The 22405-nt window shown below is 37.5% G+C and overlaps 2 protein-coding genes across 2 annotated transcripts; one reads left to right on the top strand and one right to left on the bottom strand.

Annotated features, from left to right (window-relative positions):
• The first annotated feature begins 13958 nt into the window (after nt 1-13958).
• LOC106367356 (actin-histidine N-methyltransferase) lies at nt 13959-17865 on the top strand. The gene is made up of 5 exons (XM_013807118.3): nt 13959-14944; nt 15872-16038; nt 16130-16438; nt 16513-16776; nt 16882-17865. Exons 1-5 carry the CDS (start codon nt 14632-14634, stop codon nt 17251-17253), a joined length of 1425 nt encoding a protein of 474 aa, XP_013662572.1. The 5' UTR covers nt 13959-14631; the 3' UTR covers nt 17254-17865.
• BNAANNG22460D lies at nt 17360-17684 on the bottom strand. The gene has a single exon (XM_013807119.3). It carries the CDS (start codon nt 17682-17684, stop codon nt 17445-17447), a length of 240 nt encoding a protein of 79 aa, XP_013662573.1. The 3' UTR covers nt 17360-17444.
• Nucleotides 17866-22405: the final 4540 nt, after the last annotated feature.

Below are 22405 nucleotides of genomic sequence, written 5' to 3'. Positions count from 1 at the left end.
GCGGCTTGATCAGATCCTCTTAGGGATTTGATCCATCACCAGATCTGTTGTTCTTTGACAACGGATTACCTCTCGGACATCCTTTCACTGAAGAGAGTCTCACCGTAGTTTGATCATAGCCTTCGCTCTGATCAACCGTTCGTTCTCATCTTTCGGTATTGATATATTTGGATCTCGATATCATCCTTTCCTGAAGAGAGTCTCACCGTAGTTTGATCATAACCTTCGTTCTGATCAACCCCTCGCTCTCATCTTTCGATCCCGATATATTTCGATCTCGGTATCATCTTTTGATCTCGCGTGTGCCTTACGGCAACGAGTCTCGCACCAAATCAAATGATGAATCGACAACTTTCAGCTCATATGGCTGATATTAAAGGGAAACATATCTGTTACGATAATGACGACGAACCTATGAAGATGATTCTCCTACCATCAAGGATTATCGTATGTCATTGATCGGGAAGATCTTAAATCCTAAGAAACAATCCGTGGTTAAGCTGATCCAAACCATGCCAGCGCAGTGGAAGATGCAAGATAAGATCACAGCTAATGACCTTGGAAGTGGGAAGTTTCTTTTAAACTTTACGAATGAAGATGATCTTCAGTCGGTCCTTCGTCAAGGGCCGTTTCACTATAATTTCTGTATGTTCGTGCTTGTTCGTTGGGAACCGGTTGTTCACGACGATTACCCTTGGATCATCCCCTTATGGATCGAGATTACAGGCATTCCATTACATTTATGGACAATCAAAAATCTACGGAACATTGGTGGTCGGCTTGGCCATATTGACACTGTCGAACTCTCGGCAAGCCGCATGCTAATTGACGTTGACACTAGGAAACCGCTTACATTCACACGGAAGATAGCATCACCTGGAGGAGAGGAGGTCTCGATTCAAATTCATTACGATAAGCTTTTTAAGCATTGCTCATCTTGTGGGATGTTGACTCATGAAGTGGCTTATTGTCCGATGAAGTTTCCAGTTGGAAAAGATCGTGTTGAGCGACCTGGTGTCTTTGAAAGGGTTCAGCTCCCTACTGTCACAACATCTCGAGAGCCGTTGCTGCGAGACCAGAAACCATATGACAGATATGAGACCTATTCGCGATCTGATCGTTACGGTAAGGGGAGCCGTCGAAGTATCTCGCCTCAGAGGAAACATAGGCATGACAGTGGCTTCATGAGTGATGCTAGGGCTGGTTATCATCGGTCTGAGGTTTACAATGAAAGCTTTTCGAGAAAGCAAGGAGGAAAAGAGAACAGATACAGCTCGAGTTTCTCACGTCGCAACAATAGGTACGCACCTTATCAGAAACAACAAGCTCAGACATGGAAGGCTAAGGAGAAAATGGAGAAACGTCTGGGCATGGAAATGATAAACTGTGAGCCTTATGCTCATGGAATGAACTTAAGGCAAACTGACAGCCCGACTCCTCAAAGGTCAGCTGATATAAGCATGGAGGATCGCAGTAGCAGAAAAAAGATCGCAAGTGCAATAGTAACTCCGTTTCGACAGGGCCGTGATGAAAATGTTACTAGAAGAGACAGAGAAACAGTTCGATTATTGTCTTTCTCTCCTAAGGAGAAAGAACAGCTTGATGACGCTCAGATAATAGGGGCTTTAAATGACATGGAGATCATTGGCACAAGTAATATGGAGGATGTGGATCGCGAGAATTCTTTGATGGTTGTGGATAATGATGATGACTTGCTGGGGGATGAACTTATGGATATGGATACTGAAGCCACAAAGGACGCGCCAGCAGTTGGTGCGGAGGGAGTGGAGACTACGGAAGGGAAGCCTAGAGCTTCGTCCTCACGCAAAATTGGAAGCAGGGCAGGCATCCCTCTCGGCCTTCCGAAAAAGAAAGCAGAGTTCCTCTGTCGGGGATCTCCGAAGCTGCGTAGATCATCTTCTCGCGACGTACTACGCTCAGAAACTCATCGTTCGGGACATAAGAAGATCCATAGGGACAGTTCACGCAACGATTCTGGTTTGGAGGGGTCCAAAAACACCACCAGACATCATCCATGAAGACACTCAGTTGGAACTGTCGAGGGATTGGGAACGACCTCACAGTTCGACGCCTTACGGAGATGTGTCAGAAGCATCGCCCAGGACTTGTGTTCCTTTCTGAGACGAAGAATAAAAGGCTGCTGTTGCAAAACATTCAGACCGACTTAGGATTTGATCATTTGTTTACTGTTGAGCCACTTGGACTCAGCGGAGGTTTAGCTTTATTTTTTATGGATGAATTTCAAGTTAATGTTTTATTTTCAAATAATCGTATGATTGACATTGAGGCAGTCATTGATGGAATAAAAGTCTATATGACGTTTGTTTATGGAGACCATGTATTAGAAAGAAGAGATCAAGTTTGGGAACGTTTTACGCGTTTCTCAACAACAAGAAATGGACCTTGGTTCATGATAGGAGATTTTAATGAAATAACATGTCATGATGAGAAAGCAGGAGGAAGACAATGTCCTGATAGTTCTTTTCTTCCTTTTAAGCAGATGCTTAATGATTGTGGTATGCTAGAATTTCCTTTCACAGGTGATATGCTTTCTTGGGTGGGGTAGAGGGCAGGAGGATCAACAGTCCGATGTCGTTTAGACAGAGCTGTAGGAAATGCAGACTGGCATGAGAAGTTTCCCCACTCGGCTGTAAAGTACATGAGGCTATGGGGATCGGATCATCGTCCGATTCTTGCAGATATACTCATAAAGCCAACGAGAAGATCCAAAAAGTTTAAAGATGGTTGGATAATGAAGAGCTAAGGCAAGTTATCCTTGAGGGATGGAAATCTCCTGATCTTCCTCCCAATGCGTCTATCATGGAACATATTTCCAGCTGTAGGAGAGCCTTGAGTGAATGGCGAAGGCAAAATAATGTCAATTCGGCAAAATTAGTGGAGGAGCTTAAAGAAAAGGTGAAAGGATTGTATGCAGATGATAATGCCATAACTGAGGAAATTGCAGCAGCCCTAAAAGAACTCTCAGATGCCCTTAAAGCAGAAGAGATGTTCTGGAAGCAGAAGAGATATTCTGGAAGCAGAAGAGTCGGGTGTTTTGGTTGAGAGAAGGAGATAGAAATACAAAAATTTTCCATGCCTTGACGAAGCAAAGAAGAGCAAGGAATAAGATCATACAGCTCCTAGATGAGAATGGAAATATTGTTGAGGATGAAGAAGGACTAGTAGCCATTGCTACTAGTTATTTTAGGCAAATTTTTGAATCATCGAATCCAGAGGAAATTGAGGAGGCGTTAGCTCAAGTTCCAACAACGATCACTGGTGATATGAATGCCAACCTTACAGCCCCGGTCTCTGAATGGGAAGTCAAATTAGCGCTTTTTGCCATGCATCCAGAGAAGGCCCCAAGACCAGATGGGATGACTGCGATTTTTTACCAGAAATTCTGGGATATAGTAAAAGAGGATTTAACTCTTATGGTTAATAAATTCCTGTTTGAGGGGGTAATGGCGAGTGGACTGAATGATACAAATATATGTCTCATCCCGAAGGTAACCAAGCCGAATGCAATGGCTCAGTTTAGGCCCATTAGTCTGTGCAATGTCAGCTATAAGATAATCTCTAAGGTCTTATGCCAGAGGTTAAAAAAAGTACTACCAGGCTTGATATCGGAAACCCAGTCAGCCTTTGTTGCTGGGAGACAGATTTCAGATAATGTTATGATCGCTCAGGAAATGTTCCATGCATTGCGAACAAAACCAAGTGGACGGAATAAAAGGATGGCCATCAAGACAGACATGAGCAAAGCATATGATAGGATGGAGTGGTCCTTTATTGAAGCTGTCCTACGAAAGATGGGATTCTCAGAGACTTGGATCAGCTGGGTCATGCGATGCATTACATCGGTGAAATATAAAGTTCTCATGAATGGAGAGCCAAGAGGGAATATTACTCCAGGTAGAGGATTACGCCAAGGAGATCCTTTGTCTCCTTTCATTTTTATTCTATGCACGGAAGCGCTCGCTAGCCTTCTTAATCATGCAGAGATACAAGGGAAGATAACAGGGATGCGTGTTACACGCACGTGTCCGTCGGTATCCCACCTTCTCTTTGCTGATGATAGCCTTTTCTTCTGTAAGGCGGAGCCCCGTGAATGTGAAGAAGTAATGAAAGTAGTCAGAAGATATGGCAAAGCATCTGGTCAATGTATCAACTTTGATAAATCGTCCTTACTCTTCGGTAAGCGGATTAATGCAACCACTAGACAAGAGATCAAAGATGCACTTGGGATACAGAATGAAGGTGGAATGGGTACATACTTGGGCATCCCCGAAGACATAAGCGGATCTAAATGCAAACTTTTTGCATTCCTGAAAGATAAGCTGGTGCATAGAGTGAATGGATGGACAGGTAGATGGCTCTCAAAAGGTGGGAAGGAAGTGTTGATTAAATCCATCCTGCTTGCTCTCCCGACATACGTCATGTCGACTTTCCTGCTCCCATTGGAGATATGCGAAAATTTAGCCAGTGCCATCGCCCAATTCTGGTGGAGCTCGAATCCACCAAAGAGAGGTATACACTGGGCAAAATGGGAAAAAGTGTGTCTACCAAGAGAAGAGGGTGGAATTGGCTTCCGAATGATCCATGAGTTCAATCTGGCACTTCTGGCTAAACAACTATGGAGACTAGTACAGTTTCCTGATTCTCTTGTCGCTCGAGTTTTACGGGGAAGATATTATAGATTGAGCTCTCCCTTGAGAGCAAACGCTGTGACCAGCCCATCCTATGTGTGGACTAGCATTTCTGCTGCAAGAAAATTGACATGGAGATCATTGGCACAAGTAATATGGAGGATGTGGATCGCGAGAATTCTTTGATGGTTGTGGATAATGATGATGACTTGCTGGGGGATGAACTTATGGATATGGATACTGAAGCCACAAAGGACGCGCCAGCAGTTGGTGCGGAGGGAGTGGAGACTACGGAAGGGAAGCCTAGAGCTTCGTCCTCACGCAAAATTGGAAGCAGGGCAGGCATCCCTCTCGGCCTTCCGAAAAAGAAAGCAGAGTTCCTCTGTCGGGGATCTCCGAAGCTGCGTAGATCATCTTCTCGCGACGTACTACGCTCAGAAACTCATCGTTCGGGACATAAGAAGATCCATAGGGACAGTTCACGCAACGATTCTGGTTTGGAGGGGTCCAAAAACACCTCCAGACATCATCCATGAAAACACTCAGTTGGAACTGTCGAGGGATTGGGAACGACCTCACAGTTCGACGCCTTACGGAGATGTGTCAGAAGCATCGCCCAGGACTTGTGTTCCTTTCTGAGACGAAGAATAAAAGGCTGCTGTTGCAAAACATTCAGACCGACTTAGGATTTGATCATTTGTTTACTGTTGAGCCACTTGGACTCAGCGGAGGTTTAGCTTTATTTTTTATGGATGAATTTCAAGTTAATGTTTTATTTTCAAATAATCGTATGATTGACATTGAGGCAGTCATTGATGGAATAAAAGTCTATATGACGTTTGTTTATGGAGACCATGTATTAGAAAGAAGAGATCAAGTTTGGGAACGTTTTACGCGTTTCTCAACAACAAGAAATGGACCTTGGTTCATGATAGGAGATTTTAATGAAATAACATGTCATGATGAGAAAGCAGGAGGAAGACAATGTCCTGATAGTTCTTTTCTTCCTTTTAAGCAGATGCTTAATGATTGTGGTATGCTAGAATTTCCTTTCACAGGTGATATGCTTTCTTGGGTGGGGTAGAGGGCAGGAGGATCAACAGTCCGATGTCGTTTAGACAGAGCTGTAGGATATGCAGACTGGCATGAGAAGTTTCCCCACTCGGCTGTAAAGTACATGAGGCTATGGGGATCGGATCATCGTCCGATTCTTGCAGATATACTCATAAAGCCAACGAGAAGATCCAAAAAGTTTAAAGATGGTTGGATAATGAAGAGCTAAGGCAAGTTATCCTTGAGGGATGGAAATCTCCTGATCTTCCTCCCAATGCGTCTATCATGGAACATATTTCCAGCTGTAGGAGAGCCTTGAGTGAATGGCGAAGGCAAAATAATGTCAATTCGGCAAAATTAGTGGAGGAGCTTAAAGAAAAGGTGAAAGGATTGTATGCAGATGATAATGCCATAACTGAGGAAATTGCAGCAGCCCTAAAAGAACTCTCAGATGCCCTTAAAGCAGAAGAGATGTTCTGGAAGCAGAAGAGATATTCTGGAAGCAGAAGAGTCGGGTGTTTTGGTTGAGAGAAGGAGATAGAAATACAAAAATTTTCCATGCCTTGACGAAGCAAAGAAGAGCAAGGAATAAGATCATACAGCTCCTAGATGAGAATGGAAATATTGTTGAGGATGAAGAAGGACTAGTAGCCATTGCTACTAGTTATTTTAGGCAAATTTTTGAATCATCGAATCCAGAGGAAATTGAGGAGGCGTTAGCTCAAGTTCCAACAACGATCACTGGTGATATGAATGCCAACCTTACAGCCCCGGTCTCTGAATGGGAAGTCAAATTAGCGCTTTTTGCCATGCATCCAGAGAAGGCCCCAAGACCAGATGGGATGACTGCGATTTTTTACCAGAAATTCTGGGATATAGTAAAAGAGGATTTAACTCTTATGGTTAATAAATTCCTGTTTGAGGGGGTAATGGCGAGTGGACTGAATGATACAAATATATGTCTCATCCCGAAGGTAACCAAGCCGAATGCAATGGCTCAGTTTAGGCCCATTAGTCTGTGCAATGTCAGCTATAAGATAATCTCTAAGGTCTTATGCCAGAGGTTAAAAAAAGTACTACCAGGCTTGATATCGGAAACCCAGTCAGCCTTTGTTGCTGGGAGACAGATTTCAGATAATGTTATGATCGCTCAGGAAATGTTCCATGCATTGCGAACAAAACCAAGTGGACGGAATAAAAGGATGGCCATCAAGACAGACATGAGCAAAGCATATGATAGGATGGAGTGGTCCTTTATTGAAGCTGTCCTACGAAAGATGGGATTCTCAGAGACTTGGATCAGCTGGGTCATGCGATGCATTACATCGGTGAAATATAAAGTTCTCATGAATGGAGAGCCAAGAGGGAATATTACTCCAGGTAGAGGATTACGCCAAGGAGATCCTTTGTCTCCTTTCATTTTTATTCTATGCACGGAAGCGCTCGCTAGCCTTCTTAATCATGCAGAGATACAAGGGAAGATAACAGGGATGCGTGTTACACGCACGTGTCCGTCGGTATCCCACCTTCTCTTTGCTGATGATAGCCTTTTCTTCTGTAAGGCGGAGCCCCGTGAATGTGAAGAAGTAATGAAAGTAGTCAGAAGATATGGCAAAGCATCTGGTCAATGTATCAACTTTGATAAATCGTCCTTACTCTTCGGTAAGCGGATTAATGCAACCACTAGACAAGAGATCAAAGATGCACTTGGGATACAGAATGAAGGTGGAATGGGTACATACTTGGGCATCCCCGAAGACATAAGCGGATCTAAATGCAAACTTTTTGCATTCCTGAAAGATAAGCTGGTGCATAGAGTGAATGGATGGACATGTAGATGGCTCTCAAAAGGTGGGAAGGAAGTGTTGATTAAATCCATCCTGCTTGCTCTCCCGACATACGTCATGTCGACTTTCCTGCTCCCATTGGAGATATGCGAAAATTTAGCCAGTGCCATCGCCCAATTCTGGTGGAGCTCGAATCCACCAAAGAGAGGTATACACTGGGCAAAATGGGAAAAAGTGTGTCTACCAAGAGAAGAGGGTGGAATTGGCTTCCGAATGATCCATGAGTTCAATCTGGCACTTCTGGCTAAACAACTATGGAGACTAGTACAGTTTCCTGATTCTCTTGTCGCTCGAGTTTTACGGGGAAGATATTATAGATTGAGCTCTCCCTTGAGAGCAAACGCTGTGACCAGCCCATCCTATGTGTGGACTAGCATTTCTGCTGCAAGAAAATTGCTATTATTGGGCATTAGACAGAAGATTCATTCAGGCTATGAAGTTAAGGTATGGGAGGATCCATGGATCCCATCGACCCCCGCGAGGCCAGCTGTCCCCATAGCGCCTGTGATGCATCCTAATATGAGAGTAAGCGATCTTATTGATCAGGAATCAAAGGAATGGGATGTGGGACTATTGGAGAATTATGTTCATCCTGAGGATATACCACTCATAAGGAGTTTGGCAATAAGTTCAACTCATCGTCGTGATACTTTCTGCTGGGACTTTACAAGAAATGGCTAATACACGGTCAAATCTGGATATTGGGTGGCTCAGAATCTATTAAAGGTAGCGGAGGAAAAGGATGTTTTAGAGCCAAGTATTACAAAGCTCCAAGCCTTTGCGTGGAAATTGAAGGCTCCTACGAAGATATGTCATCTTATATGGCAGTTGTTAACTGGTCATGTGGCAGTAACGAGGAACTTAGTTAGACGTAATATGAGGTGCGATAATTATTGCCCAAGATGTAGAGAAGTGGAGGAGACCGTTACACATGCAATTTTTGAATGCCCGCCAGCTCTTCAAGTGTGGTCTCTATCATCTACTCCGACAGGTCCAAATATTTTTCCGGTTTCGAGCGTCTACGCAAATATGGATTATCTATTCTGGAGAAAGAATAGTATCATTAGGCCAGAGCAAGATAGGGACCCATATCCCTGGATAATATGGTACATTTGGAAAGCTAGGAATGAAAAGCTCTTCAGGGGAATAGATAGAGATCCATTGGATCTAGTTAGACATGCAGAGAGTGAATGTCAAGCTTGGTTTGATGCTAATGAAGTGGTACAACCTGTGGCACACGATAATATAAATGAGGAACCCCAAGTCGTACGCTTGAGAAATATTTGCTTGTTAGATGGATCTTGGACATCTTCTGCTAACTTTAGTGGAAGCGGATGGGCATGGATGGATAGTTCTGGGAACACGCAACTTATGGGAACAAGGAACCTTCCCCCACGCGAATCAGCCTTACACTCGGAAGTAGAAGCACTGCGGTGGGCGATGGAGAATATGCTACAATATTCGACCTGCCAAAGCTTTGGGACAGACTGTAAGGAACTAATTGCAATGGTAAAGGACCCTCAGGCGTGGCCAAGCTTTTCGACAGAATTGGAAAGGATAGAGACGCTACAGATATGCTTCCCAGCATTCAAAATCTCCCACGTTCCACGGACGCACAATCGGACTGCTGATTTTTTGGCTAAGACTGCTAGATCTTTTCATAGGGAGTTACATTTTGTTGGTTGTTTTATTCCGGTTTGGTTACCCAGACCACCTCAAGTTTGAGTAATAGAATGGCCTTTTGACGTCAAAAAAAAAAAAAAAAAACGGATAAAATACCCAACCCTAACTATGTTCGTCTTCCTCGTTTTCTTCATCCATTGTTTATTATTCCATCATTGTTTTTTTTCTTCCTAATTTTTTTTTTGTAATGTGCCTTGTTTTTGCTTTGTAGTATTTCCTAGTTATTTTTTTCTTCCTAAAGTTTATTCCATCATTGTTTCAATCTTTTCTTTTGGGAAATTTTATGCTTACCACTTTTATGGTACCACTTTTCATCTTTACCACTACTAAAAAAACATTTTCAAAAATACCCAAGACTCTTATACCATTGTTCTCTATATATACAATAAATCATTATTTAAATAAATAAGAAATAGAAAAAATAAAAAAAAATCAAAAATTATGTTTGAAACTATTTTTTAAAATTTTAAAATAATATTTTCGAATTATATTTTTTCAAATTCAAACTTTTTTATAATTTGTTTTTTCAATATTTCTTTTTGAAAATCAAAAATTATGTTTGAAACTATTTTTTAAAATTTTTTAATATTTTTTAGAGAAAAAGACTAGGATAACATCAAACCAAGCTTTTGTTCTCAAACTAGCACTCAAGGCTCAAAGTCACAAAAATAGGTTTCATTAAAGAAGTAAATATATACTTATACCTCTTGGGTTAATTAATCTAAACTTTAAGGTTTAGAGTTAAGGAGGGTGAGGTTTTGGAATTAGGGTTTAAAATTTTATAAAATAAAAAATAAATACTAAAAATTTTAAAATAAAAATTTTAAAAACAGTTTCAAAAAGTATTTTTGAATTATAAAAAGAAAATTTGAAAAAAAAATAAAAAAAATTTCAAAAAAAGAATTTCAAAAAGAAATTTATAAAAAATTTCGAATCTGAAAACATATAAACTGAAACTATAAAAAAAATTCATTTTTTTATTTTTATTTTTATTTATTTTTGTTTGTTTATTTAATTTTAAACCAAGGGTATTAAAGATATTTTACCCTTTAATGAATGTCATTTTTGTGACTTTCTCCTTCTAGTGCTACTTTTGAGACAAAAACTCAAAAATGTGCTATTATTGACAATTGCCCTATTTTTTAAGTATTTTTTTATATATTTATTAGATCTTAAATTTCACATTCCAAAAACCATATCTCACCCTCAACTTTAAACCCTAAGTCTAGATTAGTTAATTCTAGGAGTATAAGTGTCTTTTACTCTTGAAGAGTAAAAATGCGGATAAAAGTGATTAGTGTAAATATGAAAAGTAGTACTATGAATGTGATATTTGTGGCGATCGGTTTTAGCGGTTTAAGTCATATCTAGGTTTTAACTTAAACCATACTCGGTTACATAGATGATTCATAGCTAAACTGGTCGGACCGGTTGGTAAGCTTTTGAAAACCCTTCATGAAAATGATTAGTTTTGAATTTCTGGACATCAAACTTTTTAAAACATTAGGGGAAATTTCGGTAAGGTGTAATTTTAATTTCTAAAACTACATAAAATAGAAATGCTTAACAATTATCAAATCTGTTTTATTAAATAATATATGGATTTTGTATTTCTGTCCCCTTCCCTCAGCCAAAACACCCGACTCTTCTGTTTCCAGAATAATTCTTCTGCTTTAAGAGCATCAGAGAGATCCTTCAGCGCTGCTGCAATTTCCTCAGTTGTTGCATTATCATCAGCATACAGACCCTCCACTTTTACCTTAAGCTCCTCTACTAATTTGGCCGAGTTCACATTATGTTGTCTCCTCCATTCACTCAAGGCTTTTCTGCAACTGGAAATATGTTCCATAATAGTCGCATTAGGAGGAAGATCAGGAGATTTCCATCCATCAAGAATAACTTGCCTTAGCTCGTCATCATCCAGCCATCTTTTATCAAACTTAAACTTTTTCGATCTCCTTATTGGCTTTATGAGTATGTCTGCAAGGATCGGACGATGGTCTGATCCCCATAGCCTCATATACTTCACAGTCGAGTGAGGAAACTTTTCATGCCTTAACAAAGCAAAGGAGAGCGAGAAATAAGATTACACAGCTTCTAGATGCGAATGGAGCCGTAGTTGAGGACGAAGAAGGATTAGTAGCCATTGCTACTAGTTACTTTAGACAGATCTTTGAATCATCGGATCCAGAAGATATTGAAGACGCACTTTCTCAGGTTCCATCGACGATCACTGGAGATATGAACGACAATCTTACAGCTCCGGTCTCTGAATGGGAGATCAAACTAGCGCTCTTTGCTATGCATCTGGAAAAGGCCCCAGGTCCAGATGGGATGACTGCACTTTTCTATCAGAAATTCTGGGATATTGTAAAGGAGGATTTAACTCTTATGGTTAATAAATTCCTTTTCGAGGGGACGATGGCGAATGGACTGAATGATACAAATATATGTCTTATCCCGAAAACAACGAGGCCCAATGAAATGGCCCAGTTTAGACCCATCAGCTTATGTAACGTCAGTTACAAGATAATCTCTAAGGTCTTATGCCAGAGATTAAAGAAAGTGCTACCAGGACTGATATCGGAGACTCAGTCAGCCTTTGTTGCTGGGAGACAGATCTCAGATAACATTATGATTGCTCAGGAGATGTTCCACGCTCTTAGAACTAAACCTAGTGGACGTAGTAAAAGGATGGCTATCAAGACAGATATGAGTAAGGCATATGATAGGATGGAATGGTCCTTTATTGAAGCTGTCATGCGCAAAATGGGGTTCTCAGAGATATGGATTGCCTGGATAATGCGTTGTATTACGTCGGTGAAATATAAGGTCCTTCTGAATGGTGAGCCAAGAGGAAATATTGTTCCAGGGAGAGGATTACGTCAAGGAGATCCTTTCTCTCCTTTCATTTTTATTCTATGCACGGAAGCGCTCATTAGCCTTCTCAATCATGCAGAGAACCAAGGGAAGATAACAGGGATGCGCGTTACACGCGCGTGTCCGTCGGTATCCCACCTTCTCTTTGCTGATGATAGCCTTTTCTTCTGCAAGGCGGAGCCCCGTGAATGTGAAGAAGTAATGAAAGTAGTCAGGATATATGGCAAAACGTCTGGACAATGTATTAATTTTGATAAATCGTCCTTACTCTTTGGTAAGCGGATTAATGTGGCTACTAGACAACAGCTTAAAGATGTGCTTGGAATACAGAATGAAGGAGGAATGGGAACTTACCTTGGTATCCCAGAAGACATAAGTGGATCTAAGTGTAAACTTTTTGCATTTCTGAAAGATAAGTTGATGCATAGAGTGAATGGATGGACAGGCAGATGGCTCTCAAAAGGTGGAAAGGAAGTGTTGATTAAATCCATTTTGCTTGCTCTACCGACGTACGTTATGTCTACTTTTCTGCTCCCACTAGAGATTTGTGAAAACCTTGCCAGTGCCATTGCACAGTTCTGGTGGAGTTCAAATCCACCAAAGAGAGGGATACACTGGGCGAAGTGGGAGAAAGTTTGTTTACCAAGAGAGGAGGGTGGAATTGGTTTCCGTATGATCCATGAGTTCAATTTGGCCCTGTTGGCTAAACAATTATGGAGGCTACTTCAGTTCCCTGATTCCCTAGTTGCACGGGTTTTGAAGGGAAGATACTATAGATTGAGCTCTCCACTAAGAGTGGATACTGCTAACAACCCATCCTATGTGTGGACGAGCATTATTGCAGCCAGGAAATTGTTACTATTAGGGATCAGACAGAAAATTCATTCCGGATATGAAGTTAAGGTGTGGGAAGATCCGTGGATTCCAACGACCCCCGCGAGACCAGCTAACTCCATAGCGCCAGTCATGCACCCTAATATGAGAGTCAGCGATCTTATTGATCAAGCATCGAAGGAGTGGAATATTGGTCTATTGGAGAATTATGTCATCCCTGAGGACATACCTCTCATAAAGAGTTTAGCCATAAGCTCGACTCATCGTCGAGATACTTTCTGCTGGAACTACACAAAGAATGGCCAATACACGGTTAAATCTGGTTATTGGGTGGCACAAAATGTATTAAAACCAGCAGTAGAGAAAGAAGTTATAGAGCCGAGCATCACAAAGCTCCAAGCCTTTGCTTGGAAGGTAGAGGCGCCAAAGAAGATATGTCATCTTATATGGCAATTGTTGACTGGTCATGTGGCAGTAACGAGGAACTTGACAAGACGCAATATGAGGTGTGACAACTACTGTCCAAGATGCGGAGAATTAGAGGAAACTGTGACCCATGCATTTTTTGAATGTCCGCCAGCTATTCAAGTCTGGTCATTATCATCGACTCCAACAAGCCCTGATATATTCCCGGTATCAAGTGTCTACACAAATATGGATTATCTGTTTTGTAGGAAGAATAGCATCATCGAGCCAGAACGAGACAGGGATCCTTATCCATGGTTATTATGGTACATTTGGAAGGCTAGAAATGACAAACTCTTCAGAGGAATAGATAGAGATCCATTGGAGCTAGTTCGACACGCAGAGAGTGAATGTCAAGCATGGTTTGATGCTAATGAAGCGGTGCAACCAGTGTTACAACCAGTGGTTCAAGCTAATATCCCTGAGATAGCCCAATTCATACGTTTGGGTAATATATGCTTGCTAGATGGATCCTGGACATCTTCTGCTCACTTTAGCGGATGCGGCTGGGTATGGATGGACAGTGCTGGGAATATTCAACTTATGGGAACAAAGAATTTCACTCGACATGAATCAGCTTTGCATTCGGAAGTAGAAGCACTGCGGTGGGCGATGGAAAATATGCTTCAATATTCAACATGCCAGAACTTTGGGACAGACTGCAAGGAGCTGATTGCAATGTTAAAGGACCCTCAAGATTGGCCAAGCTTTGCGACAGAATTGGAGAGAATAGAGACATTACAGATATGCTTCCCGGACTTCAGCATCATTCATGTTCCACGGGCGCGCAATCAGATTTCAGATTTTTTAGCTAAGACTGCAAGATCCTTCCATAGGGAGTTACTTTTTATTGGTTGTTCTATTCCGGTTTGGTTACCCAGACCACCTCAAGTTTGAGTAATAGAATGACCTTTTGATGTCAAAAAAAAAAAAAAATAATATATGGATAAAGAAGTTTTTCATCTAACAAGGTCTGACAAAATTAAAACAGCAAGCAAATCGTGCCAACATTAACAGTATCCAGTAGGTAGGCGCAATTAAAAGCACTAGACTAAATATCAGATGTTTTAGATTCTCAATGAAGCCAAAGATTTTGGCTTCTTTGGTAAGCCAAGTTGTTCTTTTATCATAATCTTCGCTGTTTCTCCACGTACATTGATTAAAGTGTTAACACTTTCTTCATAACACTGGAACTAGCCATGGCCACATTAAAAGCAGCTATAACGTTTCTAAAAGCTAACATTCGTGGCTTAATATGCGCGTCTCAGCGTCCACCCCGTTTGTCTCATCATCCGCCGGATCTCGTCCGTTGGATCGAGAGAGAAGGCGGCTTCGTTCACCACGCCGTGAAGCTGTCTCAGGATACTCCATTTGGCTTCGGTCTCATCTCCACCGAACAAATCCCTCAAGGCACAGACCTAATCACTCTCCCTCCTCACGTTCCCTTACGCTTCGAATCAGATGATGCTCCACCGTCTCCTCTCCTTGCCGCTTTATCCCGTCGAGTTCCCGGTAAGAGTTAAATATCTCTCGCTCTTGTTCAATGTTCTTTAGCTTAAACTAGAGCTTGATCCGCGCACCCGCGCGGGTATTCATTTTTGGTTTGCAAAAAAAAATATTTATCTTATATAAATGGTAATATATGTTTTTAAATTTTTTATATATATATATTCTAAATAATTATTTAATATATTTCTAAACACAATCATTTTAGAATTTATAATGAATAATTTTATTTTATTTTTTTGATCCGTCAACTGTTACAACCATATTTTTAAAATATAACTCGTGTGTTCGTGCAAATGTATTTTTTATGGATCAAAATTTTAATGTAAAATAAAATGGTTATCTATTTTTATATTTGATTTATACGATTAAATAATTTAATATCTTATTTAAAATTTTGTGGTTTATATTATGTATTTTTATAACACTTTTATGTTTTTTAGACGTCGTTAATATACCAAAATAAAAATAATCACCCCCGTAATAATAAAATCTTGTTATATTTTTGACATTGATTAAGTATAATTTATTGTTTACCTAGATTATAGGAAACATTTTTTAAATAAATAAACATAATTTGTTATACTTTATTTTAGGAAAATGCATTAATTAAACTATAAAAGACAAGAATACTAAAAGGTAGGTAAATTTATTATTTCAATGGCATTCAAATGTAAATAACTTTGAAAACTAAGGGGTAATTTATATTGGTACTTCTCTTTTAATAATAGAGATAGTTTTGATTAGTAGGTGAGTTTAGAGAGTAATCAAATTTGATTATTCAGTCATCTTGAATATGAAGCTTAGTGATAAGATCGAGTTAAACTAGTTTAAGGACTTGGGCTTGATTTCTTCTAACGCTTCTCAGGCCCAATTATGTGAAGTTTAACTGTGATACTGTCCTTAGCTCATAGAATCATGTTGATTTGGCAGAGGAGTTGTGGGCAATGAAACTGGGACTGAGACTATTGCAAGAAAGAGCCAATGCTGATTCTTTCTGGTGGCCTTACATTAGCAATCTTCCTGTGACTTACACCGTTCCCATATTCTTTCACCCAGAAGACATCGAGAACTTGCCGCTTAAACCTTTTCAATACCAGGTTAGGTTAGATAAGACCTTATCGGGATGACTGAGTCAGTCTCATTCTCTGCCCTTTCAGTTTGTTGATGGTTGTTGTTCTTTGGGAGCAGTTTGATGAAAGATGCCGTTTTCTTCTTCATTTCGAGGAAGAGGTTAGAGAGACTCTCGAAGGTGTTCAGGCTAGTGATCACCCTTTTAGAGGTCAAGATGTGAATGCATCGGACCTTCGTTGGGCCTTGTCGGCTGTTTCGACTAGAGCGTTTCGTTTACATGGTAATAGAAAGGTGGTTCAAGGTGGGTCTTCTGATCATGTTCCCATGATGCTTCCTTTAATAGATATGTGCAACCACAGCTTCTCGCCCAATGTCAAGATCATTCAGGACCAGGACGATGGTTCTGACTCAAACACTCTTGTTAAGGTTCTGTGTCTTAGGTTCTCTGTTTCTTTTAAGTGTTCTTATTTTATTTATCTCACTCTTTCTTTGTGAATCAGGTTGTTGCAGAGACTCAAGTTAAAGAAAACGATCAGTTGCTACTCAATTATGGTTGCCTTAGCAATGACTCTTTCCTGTTGGACTATGGATTTGTGGTTGAATCAAACCCATACGACACCATTGAGCTTAACTACGATGAAGGGCTCTTGGACGCTGCAAGCTTGGCGGTTGGTTTTGCTTCCGGAAAATTCTCTTCACCAGCTCCATGGCAACATCAGTTGCTTTCCCAATTGAATCTAGCTGGCAAAATGCCAAACCTCAAGGTACCTTCATCTCTCTAACTTGATAGCTGAAACAGTCTTTATTCCCATAGAATAAGAATCAAAGGAGAGAAACTGAACCATTTCTCTAATTCTTTTCATCTTTAGGTAACCTTAGGAGGTCAAGAGACAGTAGATGGACGACTATTGGCAGCCATAAGAATACTGCTTTCCGGTGAACTGGTGGAAGTAGAGAAGCATGACTTAGAAGCGCTCAAATCTTTATCCTCCGTTGCCCCTCTTGGAATTGCCAACGAGATTGCCACTTTCCAAACTGTAATGGTTTTTTGTGTGCTTGCTAACGTTGTATTGAGTCGACTGGAAGATCACGAGGCTATACTGAAACAGGGTGTTTCAGACACAGCAGAACTGATTATCAAGTACCGAATCCAGAAAAAATCAGTGTTCTCTGGTGTCATCGAAGACCTCAGAAGAAGGGTTAAGTTACTATCAGCTCAGGAGACACCTAATGCTTCGTGATAATGATAAGTTATCTAGTCTTTTTGCTTGTTTCAAAACCTCTGTTTAAGCTTATCTGAGCCCTTCTCCATGAATTAGTTGTGGTTTATCCCAGAGAAGCAAAAGATTTGTTGACATAGGAGACTCATGACATTAACTAAAGATATTTACATTGAAAGACAAAAGAGAGCCTAAAATACACAGATAGTAACCTATATCCATTGCTCTTTCTTTGTTATCAATTTTCCAACGGTGATAGGTCTGCGGTCTCTCTGCCCTAACCCGAGAGGAGAATGGGAACGCTGTGGACCTGTGATATAGCGAAGCACCCTCAGCATCTGCGGCTGATGAACCTTCTCAAACTCTTTCTTGATCTTCACTACTTGGCTATGTACAGGAAGGACACAATCATGCCAGCCATCTCCATGATTGGCCTTCTTCTTGTTCTCCATCACAAATCGGTAGTGAAGGCAGAAGTGCTTCTGTTTGTATGTTTCTTATGATGTTTGCGGTTTTACTTTCACGCGGGAGGCGTGTTTGTAATAATAATCTTGAACAAAAGTGGACATGAGTTGTTGATGAAGTAGTAGGGAAGTTAGGTTGGTGGGCAACGCCAAATTAGTCTCTTACACATATCTCTCTCTTTGTGTGTAAATTTTTTTTTTGTGCAACATGTGTTATATAATATGTGATGATAGATTGATAGTTGTAGGGAAGTTAGGTTGGTGTTGGGTGAATTTTATTGTGCAAAGACATGACACTTGTGGTTTAGTGATGATTACTGGTAGGTATTTCCAATTTCCATTTTCTTCCTTTAAACCGAAGACCAAGACTCTTCATGAGTTTGATGTTTTTTTGTGGGGTTCCAATGTTTTGAAGCTAAGCCAATTGATCTGATTAGAAAAGTTGAAAGAGACTTGTTAAGAATTGCTTTTGGAAAATGACGTGTTGTGCTTTTAACACTTTTAAACTCAGTTTTGAATAAATAATGATTGATTTAAAGGTATTTTAGTCTTCTTGAAAAGTTCTATTGTTTTCACTTTTCAGTTATATTACATGTTAACTTGTTAGGAAATAATGCATTTGGACAATAATTTGGGACAAAATGGATCATTAAGTAGAGATGTGCTAGAGAGTAACGAGGATCGGTCGATCCTTATTTGGGATTTGATCGACCATGTTTGACAACGATCGATCGATCGTCCGATAGATTGGCCGATCGGCGTTACAATGGAGTAACTTTTCAAGTTTGCAAAAAAAAAAAACGTGTTTTGAAAACTAGAAAACTTAGGAAAACGGTTTTACTTTGTATCTTATCATCTTTATTGTTCTTGACGGTCAGAGTGTGAAAAAGATGTGATCAGATTTTAACCACTAATAAAGACTGTAAATGCACATAAGTGCACAATAATACTTAAATATAAAATTACGCTATAAATATCTCTATAATATTATTTGAAAAAGTTAGTTTTCTATGTGTAGCTTTCACATTGATTCTTAAAATGATTAATTACAATGATAACTTTAATGAATTAAATTAATTATTATAATGACATTATTAACATTTTTATTTAACCTTTTCTTTGTTAATATTTGTTTCCAAATCACCTTATTCTGAAAAGACAATATATTTCATATAAACATATAGCTTTTATAAACTTAATAAAAACGAATTTAAATTTATACAAATCAAAAAGGAATTTAATATAAAAGGAAATATCTTAATTAAATATAAATATATATCAATTTTTATATTTAAAGTATGTGATTTAATAAAAATAATAACTTTAATATAAAAATATATCAAACTTTTACATTTAAAACATTTATAACAGCTAAAAGTATTATATATAATTTATGTTAATAACAACTATTTTTATTTCCTTTTTTCTTGATAAAATTTGAATAAACTTTTTAACTAAATTTTAGTTTTTTCACTAACTAAATTTTTAGCTTAATTTTTAGCTTAAATTTCCCTTTTACAATAGCACATAAAAAATACAATTAAATATTTACAAAATGTAAATTATATTATTTTTCTAAAAATGATAAACAAAAAGAAATATCTATAAATTTGTAAATATAGACATATAGTTTATTGAAATATATTTATAAAATCACATATATCTCTCTATATATATACATATGTATATATATATATATATATATATTTATCAACCAAAGTAAAAACTAAACAAAGTATAATTAACAATATTATTCTTATTTTAGTCTAATTATAACAAAAAAAATATGATATAACCCAATACCAAAATATAAATTGCAAAACCAATCAAAATATGAACAATTAAATCAACCAATTATTATGAATTATCTATTATATATAAATTTATATATGTTTAATAATTTTCAAAATATTACAAATTATGTCTATTAATGCATATCTGATTTAATATTTATTATTTTTAAATTTTCAAAACAACATATATCAAACTATACAAAATTATATAAAATATATTTACAAATATAAGAAGATAAACTGAACTACCTACTAATAAACCAATTTTAACCTGATGGAAACAAAAAAAATCATCATCAATTTAAAATAATAGATGCAAATCAACATACCATAATGAATCGTTAAATTAATACAAAACATTATATGTCAAATCACATATCTGATTAAGATGAGAACATAAAGATACTTAATACAATTTTTATCTTACAAACAAATTACAAAATTACTTAAAACCTATAAACATACAAAACCAAATATTTTTCACAACTATAATTTATTTATTTTTAAAATTTTATTCCCGTGCATGAATACGGAAGAATCACCTAGTACCAAAGTAAAGTAGAGGCATAACAAAAAAAAAAAAAGAGGTTTTGTAATGATCAGATTGCAGGAAATAAAAGAATACAATGAAATGAAGTAAACTTATAGATATCACATAGCCTTTTTTTTTTTTGAACACCAGATATCACATAGCCTAAAAACTCTTTTTGGATTGCTTATGGTTCGGTTTGATATTGGTAGTATTTAGAAAAAAGAAGTTGTTACACTATATTTGTTTTCCGGTTTGGTTTAACCACTGTCATAGTTTATTCAGAAAAGTTGAACCACAAATTTTGATTTTTCTTTGTTTCTAATTTGGAAGTCTGATATGGTTTTGGTTCGGTTTAGTTAAATCAGTTTGGTGTTTCTTTTTGCTTTTCCCGATTCTTGCTTTTTACCCTCGTGAACTAATAAATGAGCAACGTAGAAATTCGCAGTGCATTTTAAGGTGTACAAAATTAATTCTGCTATAGACGTGACTATAACTAAGAAATGGTGTCTCATAAAACATGTTTCACGAAGAAGGTCCATGAGCATCGGCTTTGCCGCTCTCACTGTGACCGGCTCGATGACTCAATTGTATCATGTGTATGTTGGCTTTACAATGGATTTTATACTGTTTGTTCTTCCTTTCTCCACCGAATACGAGGGATCGACTGACTTGGGAAGTTTTTGAAGAGAAAATATTGTGAATGTCAAATCTCTTAGAAACACAAAGAATTATAAGAACAACTTTTCTTATTAACTTTAGAAACTACTCAAAACTAAAGCTCTCAATATGTTTCTCTTAGATCATATGGAACACCTCTCCATTAGACCTATATTTATATGAAAGACAATTCCCTTTAACATGTGGGATATGGAAAACACAAACCTAACCTAAATAGAAACTTCCTTTTCCTATTTCTAGGTTTCCTTATTGTGTTTATCTTAACATATTAAACATCTAATAAAATGTTAAGTTTCCACAAGCTTGGAATTATCCAACAGAATCTCTACTAATAAAAGGAAGCTTTTGAGGCTCCATAGGGTGTCCACATCAGCGGAAAAAATTTCTCCCGAAAGATGACACGTGGCATTAAATATAGTTTTACATTTTAATATGAGAAAAATACCAAAATAGCACTAACTCAAGTTTTTGTTCCCAAACTAGCACTCAAGGCCAAAAGTCACAAAAATAGCACTCAAGGGGTGGGGTTTAGGATTTAGAATTTAGGGTTTAGGGTTTAAAGTTTAGGTTTTAGGGTTTAGAGTTGAGAAGTGAGGTTTTGGGGATAAGATTTCAAATTTTGAAAAATAAAAAAATTTAAATTTTTCAAAAGATAAAATGCTATTTTGGTCATTTTAGTTTTTGAGTGCTATTTTTGTGATATAAACTTAGAAAAGTGCTATTTTGAAGATTTGCCCTTTTAATATTACTTATTTTTGAAAATTGTAAAAAATATGTAAACATACAGCATAAAAAAATGGAAAAACTACATTAAACATATGTAAGATTACTATTTTCACTTAAAAAAAAGACGGCTTATCTCCATAATGTAACATTACTGTTTTATAAAAAAAAACAAAAAACATTATATATAATTTCAAAAATAATAAATATATGTAAAACATGCAACATAAAAATAGAAATACTACATTAAACATATGAGGCTCCATAGGGAAAAATATGTAAACATACAGCATAAAAAATGGAAAAACTACATTAAACATATGTAACATTACTATTTTTCACTTAAAAAAAACGGCTTATCTCCATAATGTAACATTACCGTTTTATAAAAAAAAACAAAAAACATTATATATAATTTCAAAAATAATAAATATATGTAAAACATACAACATAAAAATAGAAATACTACATTAAACATATGAGGCTCCATAGGGTGTCCACATCAGCGGAAAAAATTTCTCCCGAAAGATGACACGTGGCATAAAATATAGTTTTACATTTTAATATTACTTATTTTCGAAAATTGTAAAAAATATGTAAACATACAGCATAAAAAATAGAAAAACTACATTAAACATATGTAAGATTATTATTTTTCACTTAAAAAAAAAGACGGCTTATCTCCATAATGTAACATTACTGTTTTATAAAAAAACAAAAAAAATTATATATAATTTCAAAAATAATAAATATATGTAAAACATACAACATAAAAATGGAAATACTACATTAAACATATGTAAGATTACCATTTTACATTTAAAAATAACAATAATATGTAAACATACAACATAAAAAAATGGAAACTTTACATTAAACATATGTAAGATTACCATTGTTCACTAAAAAAACGGTTTATCTTCATAATGTAACATTACCATTTTATAAAAAAAAGAAAAAAAACATAAATATAACTATTTGAC

Source organism: Brassica napus, chromosome A9 (assembly GCF_020379485.1).
Source record: "Brassica napus cultivar Da-Ae chromosome A9, Da-Ae, whole genome shotgun sequence".
Taxonomy (NCBI): domain Eukaryota; kingdom Viridiplantae; phylum Streptophyta; class Magnoliopsida; order Brassicales; family Brassicaceae; genus Brassica; species Brassica napus.
The sequence above is the reverse complement of the archived record's forward strand: the minus strand, read 5'-3'. Positions and strand labels throughout refer to the sequence as shown.

What these genes read in the sequence shown, in the direction of transcription:
- LOC106367356 (XM_013807118.3), top strand. Translation starts at nt 14,632, where the DNA reads ATGGCCACATTAAAAGCAGCTATAACGTTTCTAAAAGCTAACATTCGT. An exon ending in TTTATCCCGTCGAGTTCCCG is followed by an intron (nt 14,945 to 15,871) that starts GTAAGAGTTAAA and finishes TTGATTTGGCAG; the next exon opens with AGGAGTTGTGGGCAATGAAA. An exon ending in GCAAAATGCCAAACCTCAAG is followed by an intron (nt 16,777 to 16,881) that starts GTACCTTCATCT and finishes TTTCATCTTTAG; the next exon opens with GTAACCTTAGGAGGTCAAGA.
- BNAANNG22460D (XM_013807119.3), bottom strand. Translation starts at nt 17,684, where the DNA reads ATGGAGAACAAGAAGAAGGCCAATCATGGAGATGGCTGGCATGATTGT.